Here is a 14,821-nt window from a genome sequence, read left to right as displayed (position 1 = left end):
ACGGTACGAAGCAGTTTACCCATTCAAAGTTATGTCTTCAAAAATATGTTTAAGGGATTTTACTCCCAACATTTTGGAGTATTAATACAAAATTAAGAATAGTATTTACATCCTATTCACAACCTTTTTTTTTGTCCAGTGGAAATCCTCATGGACATCCTTCGCCCTGGAGAAGGCGAAGGGGTGTGCCGGACTCTTACCGGCTAAAACCACTGGAATGCAGTCTACCGCGAACCCCGACATGGAGCTCCTAAAAGAGCTGCATCATCGTTGAGAGGAAGAGTAGTGTCGATCCTATTCACAACCTAGCCTAACAAAGATGCGTGTTATTCTTTCGGACGACAGATTATACACTGCACCTGCTAACAGAAAGAATCTATTCTTGCCGTTGTCACTGTCATGTCAGTGTCAACCAACGAGATAAACGAGATCATAAAAATCTGTAACACGATTGAGGACAGTTCATTTTGGGCACGAATTACGAAATCGAAATTAGTTTTAATAGGAATTTATTTTAATATTACAGACACCATGTCTAGGCTCGGTGCATTGCATTTAACTCAACACACCGGACCCAAACATACTGCTACAGTGATATTCTTTCATGGTTCAGGTTTGTAAATAAAAGCATAACCTCAATGTTACTTTTTATGTAATCTAAGATGCATTAGATTTTAGGTATACATACTATTAGTAGCTGCTATCTCAAAGATTAACCATCTAAAATTGTTACTTGAACATTGCATTATTGGAGATCTCTCTATAAATATTTTTTCTGCACCACTTTAAAAAAACCTGCATTTAAAGAAACAAATAGAAGAGATATAAGTTACCATTGTGTATATTTCAGGGTCATCAGGAGCCGATATGAAAGAGTGGGTAAGACTTATGGTAAAATCATTTTCGTTTCCACACATAAAAGTTATGTATCCAACGGCACCTGCACAGCCTTACACCCCAGCTGGGGGACAAATAAGCAACGTTTGGCTAGATAGAGCAGGCATCAGCCCGAATGTGCCTGAAATCTTAGATTCTATTGCAAATATTGAGGTGGAGGTAAAGAATCTAATAAAAAAAGAACATGACTCGGGAATACCTAGTAACAGAATTGTAGTTGGTGAGTAGCAATACAATAATTATCTATGATACTTCTTTTGTTCAATATAGTATGGTCTGGCTACTAATTGTTGGCTCTGAAGAATAGAGAAATTGATGAAATTTTAGGATGAAATGGTAAGCTAAAAACATGGCTGGTGTAAGATTAAGCTGCGGTTCTTCTCCATTGTAATGACTTTTAGAATCGCGCTCCTAGAGCTATCACTGTTTCATTGTAAAACAGTAATAAAAGGCTTATTCTAAAGAAAAACTCTTTGTTATAAAACAACTTTCATAATGATAAAAACAAAGGAAAGCAAACCTAGAAGTGGTTTATACAGGGTAGAAAAAGTGTTGGTAAGCAATGTGATAAATAATTATGTAATTTCTTATGTTTCAAGGTGGCTTTTCGAGGGAGGACACTGTCATTACATACAGCATACAGATGGGATCGCAACTTAGCTGGAGCATTTGTATTCAGTTCTTTCCTGAATTCTAATTCGATAGTCTACAATGAACTCAAAAATTTATCAGGAGTGCGATGTAAGTATTCTAGAAATATCTTTAACTTGGTCACATATTTGTTTACTATTTGATAAGAACTAAAATTAGGCAATCATCTCAAAGGCAGGTTATCTTTAATATTACCATTAGCAACTCACAGTATAATTTGTTTTTGTGTTACTGTTTTTTTTAAGGGGTTCTATGGTAACTTTTTTCTTGGCAGTATCATTTTGCAACCACTTTTTTGGTTTTTATCAGTTCATTGAGTAATAATAGTGAAACTGACAAATTAAGGTCATTATTACAATAATTCAAGTCCTTATTATAATCTCAATGGGAAGTTTTGTTTATAAAAACATTGTTGTAGAAAGCTTTAAAAACTTGACAGTGAATAATTTTACAATCCCTACATTATAACTCTTATTAGGAATAATAGTATCAAAAGTTTCTAACTATATTGTTATAATTCCAGTGCCACCATTACTTCAACTCCATGGCAACATTGATGAGCTGGTCGATTGAGCTGGGGCCAGGATACCTTTAATGTTATGAAGAGTCTTGGTGTGGAAGGAGATTTTCACATATTGGACAGACTAGGACACTCAATAAACAAACGAGGGATGATCTTGATTAAAGACTGGATTGAAAAACATTTACCTGAAATATGAGTTTTACCAAATGTAATGTACATAGTAGCTTTAATGTAAATTATTAAGTATATCCTTTGATATAACTATCACTGGTGTTTTCTTTTCTGATTCAAGAATCAATATAAAGAAACGATGATTGGTAATGATAGAGGTTTTCCTTGAAGATATTTTTATCGATTTAAAAGGCAATTCGGTTTTAGACTGAAACAGTTTTAAGCAAGGTATTTAATATAATTAAATTCATCCTGGGTTTGTTATTAAGAACCTGAGTCTAAATTATTGAGGTGTGTGCCACCATTTTTGTCTTTGGTTCACTTAGTTCTTCGTCTACCGAGTGTATCTTTCACTTGAGTTCAAAAGTAATTTTGAGTATTTCAATAAAGTTACTGCCTTACTATTTGTAATCAAAAGGCTTTTTGCTAATTTAATAAAGATATGAGCAGTACCTATCCAACTACATCATTATGGCTGAGGGATCGTAGATAACTGTTTTTATTGATTTCGAAGACAATACAGGCATACATTTTTTATGTGTAAAATCAGATAACATATATATAAAAAGCAATGACAAACCAACCTTTTCTTTTTTCTGAACGAAAGGAAAACAATTCAACTTTCATATGTCATAATACATAAAAAGTAAAATTAAAGTCAAAATATAAGTGACAAGACGTATTGTTTTTTGCACTGACTTTTCAATAAACTGTGAACCATTCCGGAGTCAAAGGATTGTTTATTTTTAAAACTTCAAACGATTGTTATCTTATAGTCTGCAGAAATAAGTTGTAACTTCAAGTCAGTCTAATGGGGCCAAAAAAGACTAGAGAGATAATTCCCGATGAAAATGCTTGGCGAAGAGCCATTGAAGGAGCGCCATTAGATGAAGGAAATTGGAAAGTAAAAGTAATACTCATAGAGGCTGCTGGTAGCGAACAAGATAGGATATACCTTAACAAATTTGAAATATTCGCTGCCGAAGAAAAAAGATTTGTCATTAAAAACATCTGTAGAACAGAAACTATATTTATGATAAATCAATTAGGCGGAGAGAAAAAAGTTAAAGATGACAATCTTCGGGTTTTTGAAGAAGGCCAATCTTATCTTAAGGATAAAAAAGATATTCCACCAGACGTTATGGCTTTAGTGGTGAAGCATCTTATTTTAAAAATGAAAGAAGAATATCTTTTTTATCCAGCGCCAGAGACTTGAAGTAAAGCAAGGTATGCAAAGAGAGTCTGCAACTATGATTGACAAGTCAGAAGTAAGAGGTTCTGTGAGTGTCGGGCGGTCCCATGACGCCGACGAACAACAAGCGCACAATAAAGGAAAAGGGACTGAACGCGAGCCTGGCAGCGTACCATCTGACGCGGCAGATCCAAGAAATACAACACACTACTTAGGGTAAGGGGTGAGGAATGGCGAGATAAGGTGTATGTAGACGATTACCCTACTGATGGGCCTAACCTCTATGTTGCTGTGACTGGGTTTGTGGAACCGTACCTTCCTGGATGCCTTGTGAAAATCGGAATACCTCTAACCGCTGTTGTGCAAGTTCGAATAGACCCTACAACTACTAAAATACCTTCAACTTTATTAAGACCTACAAAAAGGGGCCAAAGTCTTACTGAGTTATTAGCAGAGAAAGCTCTAAGATTTTGGGACGAATTACAGTTATTAAGAATTGATAAGGATTCTGCTGATGATTTTAAAAACACTGCCTTTATAGTATTTACACCTCCTTATGGAATACTGAAAATTTATCTGGAGATTCTGATAAAATATATGACGAAATGTGTTTCTTATGTATGACATACAAGATTTATCTAGACAACACGTTCATTATAAAGACAATATGTACATCATTCATATACCTGAAGAAAAAAGCTCTGAACATTACGTTAAACACTATCAGCAACGGCTTGATGATTTGCCGTTGGAATGTACAACAATATATTTATTATTAGATAGTATTTTGGACACTGCGTGCAAAAGCCGGGATCTAGACGAAAAGGTAGTAGGTCATCTTTATCAACTGCGGTTACACTTAATGCACCCGCGAAACCCTCACATGACGAGCAAAGGCTGCAGAAAACAGCAAATATAATTAAGAACGTTTTCAATACTCTGTGCAACACCGAAGCTAACAAATTGTCATATCGTCTTACCTATGGTGACGAATATGAAAACCATAAAGATCCTATCGTTATTGATTATGGAGATTATGCCAAGTATACTACTTTTCAGCTAGGAAACATTAATTTGGACAGCATCGTATTTACATCATTGCTTGGAATGCCAATTAATAATCTATGGCGAAATCAAAGCCGACCTACCGGTGAACAAGAAGCAAAAATAAATTTCCATGTTAATGTTCTCTTGTCATGTTTTGATAGAGAAGACGTTGAAACTGCAGAATTATATAGATTGATGCATATATTGGCTTGTCGGAAGTTATACAATAATAGAAGTTCTTTAAGAAAGCGTCATCTACCTGCGACTTCCATTTCTGATTTTAAGAAAAATTATCTTAAGCGCAGTGTCCTTGCCGAGCCTTTACCGAAATGCCCATCTTTAGTTCCCAGCTCAAATATAAATTCTCCTTCATTTCCTTCAATAACTAAGAGTGAAAATGATGCTGACATTCATTATGATATCGAGCGTCGTGAACCTGATCCCGATCCGGAAGTGCAAAGACTAAAATTCCTTTTCGACTGTCCGGATATAAGTGAATTAGTATCCGCTGCTGAAATAGAAAATTATGAAGCCATTAACCACATGATAGATGATTTCGATTATTTTGAAGATCTATCTGGCATCAGCGCATTTCAGGTTATGCCGCCGAAAGCCTTTAATGAATTTTAACTGGTGTAAACTACACAAATACTGTGAGGTTACCGATTGTTTCATACTCATGTTTTTTTAACAAGTCACGACAAAGATGGTATAGGCTCGTTGAGGAATGGCGTTTGTCATTGTGACAACTCCGGTTTGGCTTGCAAGATTTCTTTATTGATTTCATTTTGGGACGAACATTATGCCTGGATACAGAATGAGGAAAAAAATGTACGATGAAAACATTATATTAAAAGCGAAAATCTTTATCTAAAGATTTTATTGAACCCGTTTTGCATTGAAGTCTTGCATAGAAAACAATGACGTCGAAAATGGGATTTGCTTATGGAAGGTTCTCTTAAGTATCAGGAAATTGCGCAGGTTGGAGGGACGCTACGCACGACGGCACGGAAGTTTCCGAAGTTAATCGTAAAAAATCAGCTCCCTCATCCCTCGACATGGATTCCAAGAGTAGCAAAAAAACTAAATCAGCTTCTTCACCAAAAACCGTCAGGCGTCAATCTTTTATGGGACATGCAGACAATACAGTCTCAGTAGAATTGCCAGCAAAACCATTTTTGGGGTACGATTTAGGTGACAGAAGAGTTGAAGTGTTTGGTAAAGATGCCATATTCTTTTCTAAAGATGGGACTAAAGTGAAAAGTATGTACACTCTGATTATACCAAACAATTTGGAATACATCGTTCTAAATGTTTTACCTGGTAATAGCTACAATGAGTTTTGGATACACAGGGCTTTAGGGGAGTACGTGTCAACGGAAGTCATAGACATTTGTGAGTCATTTAGAATAACAAGCAGGGATCAAGTTATGATGTACATGAAAAAACAATCATATCAAGTACTCGCTGCTCCCGTACCTGCTGAGAGCGTTGAGAAGAAAGGTATCAAAACATCTGTCTCGGAAAAAGCCAGCTCGATGCTACGTCCTATATATGAAACAAAATTCTATCATTCACTTTATGTTACCTGGCCCAACGGAATCATTACGGAGACTGTGTACATAGAAAATTCACCAATTTTATCTCATATTAAGCAATATCACACTCGAGGTTTGCCTAATCTAAATGAGGATATGCGGTGTATTAGTCTAAACGGTGAGGTTGTTATATTTAACCCTTCAGGAGAAATAGAGGTTCTTAAACCTGATGGAACATATATAAAATTATTTAAATATTATAAAACTATTGTCATACCTGAACCTGTTGTCGTTGAGGAACGTGAAGAACCAGTTGAAAAAACAAAAAAACCTAAAAGTAAGGCTAAGCTTAGCAAATCTTCTTCGAAATCGTCTAAGTACGCTGGATTAGATGAAGATAAATTCTCCGAAATTAAACCTATCGAGTATGAAATCATTGTAGACGAATTTGAGATTATAGAAACTAGCGGGCTAAGACAAAAATGGGTTTACAATACTCCCTATGATATTGAAAAACTTCTTATTCGTACGGCGACTGATTACTGTTTAGGAGAAGTTTTTACAAGACGCATGGATGGAACCAACATATTGCTAAATAAAGATGGAATCCATGTGGTAACATTTCCCAATAAAACTAGAATTATCACTTATTATATTGTCGAAGAAGAGGAAATTTACCCGGAATGGACAGATGTTGAAATAGAATATTTTGAAATGTTTGAACCTGATCATGTCGAGCGAGTTAAATCTAAAGAATCAGTTTCGCAAAAAAGTTATACGGCAGACTATGCCTATAATACAAGTAGCAGCTTTGAAGGATCTATTTCTGAAAAAGTCGAAGAAGAGGGCAGTGCTCCAAAGGGAAGAACAGACGGTTACATATCGATACATTTGGTGTACACTATAGAACATGCCAATTTTAGCACAGTGACAATAAATAGCTTAACTGGTAAAATATCGATAGATTCTCCTAATGAAACTACTGTAGTTGTAGATAAGGAAAATAACTATGATATTAAATTGGATCATGTGACAAATGCAACTTTTGACGGGGAAAACTTACATATATCTTATGAAGCGTGTCCTGAATGTCGATCTTTTACGAATTGCCATGTGAAAATAATGACAGCGGAAGAAACACTTCTTGATTCTAAGCCGGATAAACACTGGCTAAAGATGAAAGACTCCTTTAACCAGCAAGTAGTTGTAAATGAAGAAGGTTCCATTACTCTGCTAGAAGAGCAGTCTTCGACAGAAGTGCTTAATTCAGGTGCTGTAAATACAGAAAGTGGGGAAAATACAGGAGGTGAGGCTACTGCAGAAGGGGTCGTAAATCCAGAAGCTACGGTAAATACAGAAGGTGCCGTAAGTACAGATGCTGCCGTAAACACAGAAACTGCCGTAAATACAGAAATGGCCGATAAAGAAGTTGCCGGAAATAAAAAAGAGGCAAAAGAAGCCCCTGACCTAGTTGAGGACAAGGCTCCTGATGGCAAATCTGAGACTTCTTTATCGCATGGAAGATGTAGAGAGATATATCTAGCAAAAAATATTCGATTCTTTATTCTGAAAAGGTAAATAATTGCTTTTATTAACATCACTGTTAGTACTATTATCGGTCCGCTCCCTCCATCTTTCTCATATTAGCTCATGAAATCACTCAAACGCTCGGACTTCAACCCCCTCCTTAATAATATTTATAACTAAATCTCTGTAGCTTTCCTTTCATCTATGAATGAAACAGGAATTTCAAAATTAAACTAGCACTTAGTCCACTGAAAAGTTACTGAAGTAGACAGTTTAGGAAGCGTAATAACAAATTATCCACGGCACTAAAGGATGTTAGTTGTTGAGATGACATTAGATTCAAAAAAGTATGACTGTGTTTCGTTCTCTGCATTCCTGTCAGATTAAGACATACGATAATGCAATAATGCCAGCGAGTCTGCATAAACTCATAACCGTAATATCTATAAAGAAAATGTTACCTACGCCTGGGCGACTTAGATCATGAAGTTCACCAAGTTTTATGCGGTATGGCATAAAACATTCGTTACTTTTACCACCAAAACTAATCGCCAATATCTCATCGCAATTCACCAATGTTCACACATCGCACTATGATTATCTTCTTGATCAATGATTATAATCATTCAACCAAGCCTGTAAAGAGTTATAAAGACTATAATATCATTTAGAGAACTTACTTGCGCGGAACTCATTAACCGGTCGCTACTGGAGCAATACAAGAGGAAGTGTCGCTGGCAGCCCTGGTGTACAATAAACCAGTACGACACATTTGGGGACCACAGAAGTCTGGTTTCCATGCTTACTCCGGTGCACCTCACGGAGTCCGAGGTTTGTCTATGTGACTATTTAAGTAGAACCTATGAACCTAGCGTAAATATTTCAAAACACATGTTATCTTCAGAAATGGCTTATGGACTCAAAATTAGCTGGGAAACCTAAGTACATGACTTACAAAGACTTAAAGAAGGATTCTGGAAAAGGATTTTACCATTGGATGCGACCCTACGAGGTATTCGTGCCTAAACCTATGAAACCAGAAAACGTGCTGCCTGAAAGGCTTCCGCGGGCTTATATTTTAAGGTGATACATTTTTACTGAGATTGAGGTACTGTAAATGTATTTATTACATGTATACTTAAATATTCCTTTCGTCATTCAATATCAGATGTGGTAGATCCTAAAATATGTACGTACCTAAAAATAACTTATTGTTATACGTCGGTTAGGTACAAAAATGATAAGCCAGTATTATAAATTCTAGATCGTAAGCAGAAATGTAACTTTTGCTAAGAAGTAATCGATTGATTTAAATAGGGCAGTGGCTTAATAAGCTTCAATTATTTCCTCTTGAAACTAGTTTCTTATTACGGAGTTACGAGCTCAAAATATAGTGACCGAAAATATCAAATACAACCAAATACGCTAAACGTATTTATTCATCGACTGGACTTAAATACGAGCAACGCCGTTGTATGAAAAAAATGCTCTATTCTATGCTACGTTTGACTTTTTTTATTTATTTAAATTGCAGTAAAAATGTTACAAGAAACGGTAGGTTGTAAACACATAGCTTGTTTTATTTTTTATTTATTCAAATATTATCTTTATCCAATTAAAACTTATACAAAATACGAGTTTAGTCTAGACTTTTGCTCGTAACACTCACAGTACTTGAACAATTATTAGAGGATGAAAACAACTTCTAAAGCTACGGATAGATGGCGCTTCGAGTACTCGAAACCGAGAAATATAGAATCCGCGAACATTGCGGCTTGCTACAGATTTGTTTTCACAACTTCGACAGCAAAACTTTAATTCTCGATGCTCAGCGGTTCAGGTATTATGTTCGTACTAACTTCATAATTCATGGACCGGAGTCAAAGTTGAAAGCTCTTTCAATGGTACTGTGAAAACCGACGCTGAAGTTCAGTTTATTTTAAACTTAGCTTCAAATGCAATTGTGTCTAAAACCATTGTTAAAACTGATTTAATTACATTTGGTAGTTTTGTTACTCTGGAAGCTGAATGTTTTTTGAATAATGATGACAATAGATTTTAGAATTCGGGCGTAAATGGAACTTATTTTATCAGGCTGTCGGTATATCCCCCCTATTTTAAAGATTATGTACCTATATCTGTTGCCTCTATAACAACAAATAATTAAAATAAAAATCCAAGACCAATCACGATATCAATTACTGAACGTAATTTCTTTCTAAATTTATTTTTATTTGCTATTTTTATCCAACACCCAGAAGTCGGCAACTGAAAACTTACTCTGCCCCGAGAACTAGGGTCTTAGCAATCTTGGCAGCGCAAATTTAGCTTGATTGGAGGCTTAATCTGGGTTAACTGAAAGATCAATAAGTCGGAGGGGATGTCAATTATTAGATAGTTATTTTCGTAGGGAGATGGCGAGAGCTTTTGCGACTTGATTTGTAGATCGGATTACGTAATAAAAATGTTTCAATCAACAAGTCTGACAACCTGTCTCAGTAAGGAGTATTGTGTTGCCCAGGTAACTGGGTTGAGGAGGTCAGATAGGCTCCTTGTGAAACTCTAGTACTTAGCTGAATCCGGTTAGACTGCAAGCCGACTCCAGCTAACTTAAAAAAAATGACATGTAAAAGTGATAACGTCTATCCTATTTGCAGAATAAATTATTTCATTTCGACCCCGACATAGCTGGGAAGAGGCTAGGACGATGCCCAGCTCTCGGACATATATAGGCTGATATTGTATGTCGTCTGAACAGAGAAATGGCTTGGACTGTGTATAGATGCGGCTTGATTGTCTGCAAGGGTAGCCGAGTCTCGGTACACGTAGGGCAAAAGAAGGAACATGGGTATGGCTGAAAAAGAAAAAGTAGAAGTCTGACACTTCCTTCCGCTTTGGAAGCGGACTCGTTTGATGATTTCCCCTCGGTAAAAAGACCGTTCTTTGAAGACTTCCAGTTGGATATTGTGTATTTTTCTAATAAATGATATTATTTGCATCTAATTTGGACGCAACCTTTAAAATTACAGATTATATAGAATTTAGTTGTTTCGAATCTATTCATTAGAATGATTTCGATAATTAGGGAATACCCACCTACGTACCTACTTTATATGAATTAATTTATTGCCTTCATTATATACAAACTATTAATGCCTCCTTTATGCCACGGCCTAAAAGTTATACTTAAATTATGGGTAAAGGTATCGAATAGAATTTAAATGAACCCAAAGTTCACTGTTTATTAATGTCGGCCGGTTTTAAGAACCGCCTACCATGTAAGCTGTATATATTTAGCATAGTAGATCAGGCAATAATGATAAATAAATTCTCTTATTATTCAAGTATTTTTCCTAACTTAGGAAATCCTAAGTTTTAAGCTCTATTAAAATTAATTAACGGTGTTTTTTTTACTATTTGGATATTAGGCCAAATCAAACAAAAATATTGTTACAATCTGTGTCAAAATCCATTGAAAAATCAGCATTGATCAATTAGGCGTCAGTACACAAAAAACCCTTGAAACCGTCGCATTTTGAGCAAGAATTTCGCACCACACCATACGAAAAGCTAATCCATCAAATACATAATTTAAACAAACGGCGTTCATAGCCCGCAACGTCGCGTCACCGGCGCGAGTTACCGCGAGTTCGACTCTACACACGTTCGGGCGCCTACTTCGTCACAAAACTCCTTACCCTGCACCCTGTCACCGTGATATAAAGTCCACAACAATATATCCGTAGGCTATAAGTCTGGAGTAGCTGCGTACGGCGTGACAGCTATAGCGCGTATAGGGAAACACGTTACGCGAGCCAACAATGGAATGCGTCCAACTGTAGTTATCCTTTTCTGATATTTGCGCGACATTGTTCAGTAATATGTAACGGTACGAAGCCGTGAGGGTTGACTTATTATAAATTACTATCTTTTAATTAAGTGGCTTTTGTTATACGGTGTAGGATTTGACTTAAACTTTTTAAAGCTATTGTCTATATTGTTTGTGCTTAAACACACTGTAGAGACAAGGGACTCTTGGTTTTATTTAATACACGGTACATATGGAGCGGCAAGAAAGTTTGTGAAACAGGCAAAATTAGTTGCTATTATGGACATTTGATAACATACTTAAATCAATATTTCATACAAATATTTTTACGTCAATAGTATAATTGCAATCGTGGAACAAAACGAGAGCATCTAAAGATTTAATGGCAGAAAAGTTTATGTTGAATTACAGTAAGACTTTGCGAGATATTTGTCAGTCTGATACAACTGGAAGCCGGCATCAACACAGCTTCATATACTTCAAATATGCTAGCTAGGAGAAAAGCGTAAATCTTAACGTCAGGAACGTCGAAATGGTTGGTTGGGTTCTGAGAGCAAATCTACCAGTATTCGAGACGGCTGTCTATGCCACAAACTATATATTTACTAAACCAGAAGAGCTCTAAGGAAGCTATGAAGGTCGGGAACATCGGGGTGCTGTCAATTGTTTTTAAACCTCGATGCAAAATAAGGGTGTTATACCTTTGACTTGTCTATCTGTCTGTCTATGTTTCGTGGCAACGTGGCTCCGAATAAATTGATAATTTTGAATTTATTTTGGTTTGTTTAAAAGGTAAATTATGTGAGAGTGTTCTTGGACATGTTTCGATAGAAATGAAAAAAAATAGTTAATAAAGTTTTTTAGGTAGTGAACCTCATCCAAAAACCCTCCAACGTGTATTCTTCTGAAAAAAAAAGAAAACATTTTATTATTTTTAGATCTTGAGCAAAGACTTAATAACTTTGTCATTAACGAAATGCATTTCTCATGTCTCCACTATGCTCTAACAAAACCATACACTCAAAAATGTTTTAAAAGCTTTTCTACCAAATACTGTACATTACCGCATGACTATTTGCATACAATTATAACTCAGATTAATATTTAAAACAAAACTATTGGGCGAGACCTATATCCAGCTGTGGACTTGATTCTTGATGACTTTAAGTTTTTTTTTGATACCAAGGTTGATAAAATTACATTGATGCATAATTTCATAATTATATCAAAGTGCGAAAAAGAAAAACGTACCTCATTTATTTGAATTATCGACTCTATGTTAATTTTTAATTTCATTAACATTGTATAGTACTTAGTGCTAATTAAGGAAAGTAGGTAAGCACCTTTAATTACTACCCTTAATGAAAATTAATTATCATAAATATAGGTAACGGAAAGTTCAATAGAGTATACATTTAATAATAACTACATATTATTATGTATGTGTAAAAGTCGTGTACGCACTATAAAGGCTGTAGACTTATTTCTAGACAGATAGCTAGACAGATCTACGTGGTTTGTAGAAGAATACCACGAATGACATTTGACTGTGGATAAATACTTTTTTATGGTTGAGTAGACAAAGAGTAAAACCGATCCTAGTACTGAGACACAGCTGTGTTCGTCCGTCACTAGAGTCAGGGACCGTGATAGTTAGTCGATGGATTTTTTTACAGATGAATCATTTCTGTTGCCGCTTTAACGATATAAACTAAAAATGAAATAAAAAGATCCGCCGAAAATAACCTACAATGAAAATCATCTTTAGCCGAATGGAAATACTGAGATGTACCTAGTAGTTGATATTCTCCCTTAACAATCCGAATTCAATACACCTTTTTCTCACAATTTTGTCAATATTCTAAACTGGCTCCACTTTTTTCGGATTTGGTTTGTTAGCAGTCGTCCACCTCATCCACCCGGAGGCATGGCGATGGACAACCCGTGAGGATTTCCACCGGCAAAGAAGAAACCTCTCCTAAAAGAACACCGGAAACAAATAGGACCTTCTATGGACCAATAATTGTGCCCTTTCTAAAACAAGCAAGTCATGAGAAAAAAACTGCAAACATTGTATTAAAATACTTGTGCCATTTCGGAACTAAGCATGTCGTAAGTAAAAAATCCGCGTAATAAGTTTCAACTATAGATTACCAAAATTTTTTGAACTTGCTCATAAGTTCCGTTAGAATAAAATATCTATAGAAAATACAAGCTATTTGGTACAAAAGCTTGGAAAACATCGCACTACTCTTGCGGGCAGTCGCGAGTAAAAAGAACAAATTCGCTGACGAATTTATACGGAATTTTCAAAGCTGTTGAAAGTGAAATCTCGGACATGAGTTCCTTTTCATTTCACATACTTTTAGGCTCACTTTAACCTAGATGTGGAATTAGGTATTGTAAACTGTTTACGCGAACTATTTTTATCTGCATTAGCCACTTATCGACTCGAAACGCGGTTGCTATGCTGAGACCGTTTCAGAATATGGATAATTGTAAACAAAAGGGAACATTAAATAATATTTGCCGATTATTTCAGTGGCTATTAAGTTCACCGTTTGTGATATTAAGGTATTGTTTTCATATATTATATCACGTCAAGTTACTTTTTTAAGTCTTAAATTAATGGTTTTCATTTAAATTTTCAATGTTATTTACCTGAGAGAATGTATGTTTTTGTTGTTAAAAATATATTATTGGTAGAGATAATAATCTAAATATTGGTAGAAACAGCACGCTGTTTTTCCGCTAAACTAATGACGTTTGAAAAAAAAAACTTTTTAACAAAAACAGTTATTATCCTCAGTTTCTTCTTTCATTTGTTCTGTGTCTGGGTGTAATTTATTTATATTATGTATGTATTTAGAAATATATAAGTATGTTTATCAGTTGTCTACTACTCATAATACAAGCTCTGTTTAGTTTGAGACTAGATAGTGTTGTGTGAAAGTTGTGGAATATTTATTTATTTATATTTTTTTTCTAGTAAATCAATGATTACATCATCTAGAAACAGTAAATCTTCCTTAACATTCATAAGTCTGATAAATAAGAATAAATCAAGCATGCTTTGTAAATGTAATCAAAGCTTATTCGTTATTTCACGAAATAACGAATTTGTTGCCTCCGCAACCATATAAATTATTTACTCATTTGGCTTATTAAAGCCTCTTGTTATATTTACAGCAAAAGCTTGATAAAAAAAATTCAGACGAACAATATGTTATCAAAATAAGTAGCTGTACCTAGAAATGAAACTACTTTTACGGATTTTATCGCGGTTTAATTTTAGATTTTAGTTCAACGTCGGGAACTAAAATCTAAAATTAAACCGCGATAAAATCCGTAAAAGTAGTTTCATTTCAATACTAACATAAAATTTTAGTTTTTGTCTGTTAAACAACCCAAAAACCAAAAGGCCATCCATGCGTTCATATTACAAA

At 35.2% G+C, this 14,821-nt stretch overlaps 1 protein-coding gene and 1 pseudogene across 1 annotated transcript; both read left to right on the top strand.

The window, feature by feature from the left end:
- Positions 1 to 20: 20 nt before the first annotated feature.
- LOC113507206 (lysophospholipase-like protein 1) lies at positions 21 to 2,267 on the top strand. The gene is given in 6 exon segments (XM_026890065.1): positions 21 to 613; positions 851 to 1,117; positions 1,497 to 1,510; positions 1,512 to 1,638; positions 2,072 to 2,116; positions 2,119 to 2,267. Coding segments are annotated over 6 exon segments (684 nt in total). The 5' UTR covers positions 21 to 531.
- A 249-nt stretch (positions 2,268 to 2,516) lies between these two features.
- LOC113507205 lies at positions 2,517 to 8,988 on the top strand (annotated as a pseudogene).
- The last annotated feature ends 5,833 nt before the right edge of the window (positions 8,989 to 14,821 follow it).

The sequence above is a fragment of the Trichoplusia ni genome, unplaced genomic scaffold, assembly GCF_003590095.1.
Source record: "Trichoplusia ni isolate ovarian cell line Hi5 unplaced genomic scaffold, tn1 tig00001022, whole genome shotgun sequence".
Taxonomy (NCBI): domain Eukaryota; kingdom Metazoa; phylum Arthropoda; class Insecta; order Lepidoptera; family Noctuidae; genus Trichoplusia; species Trichoplusia ni.
This window is presented reverse-complemented; position numbering and strand designations above follow the sequence as displayed.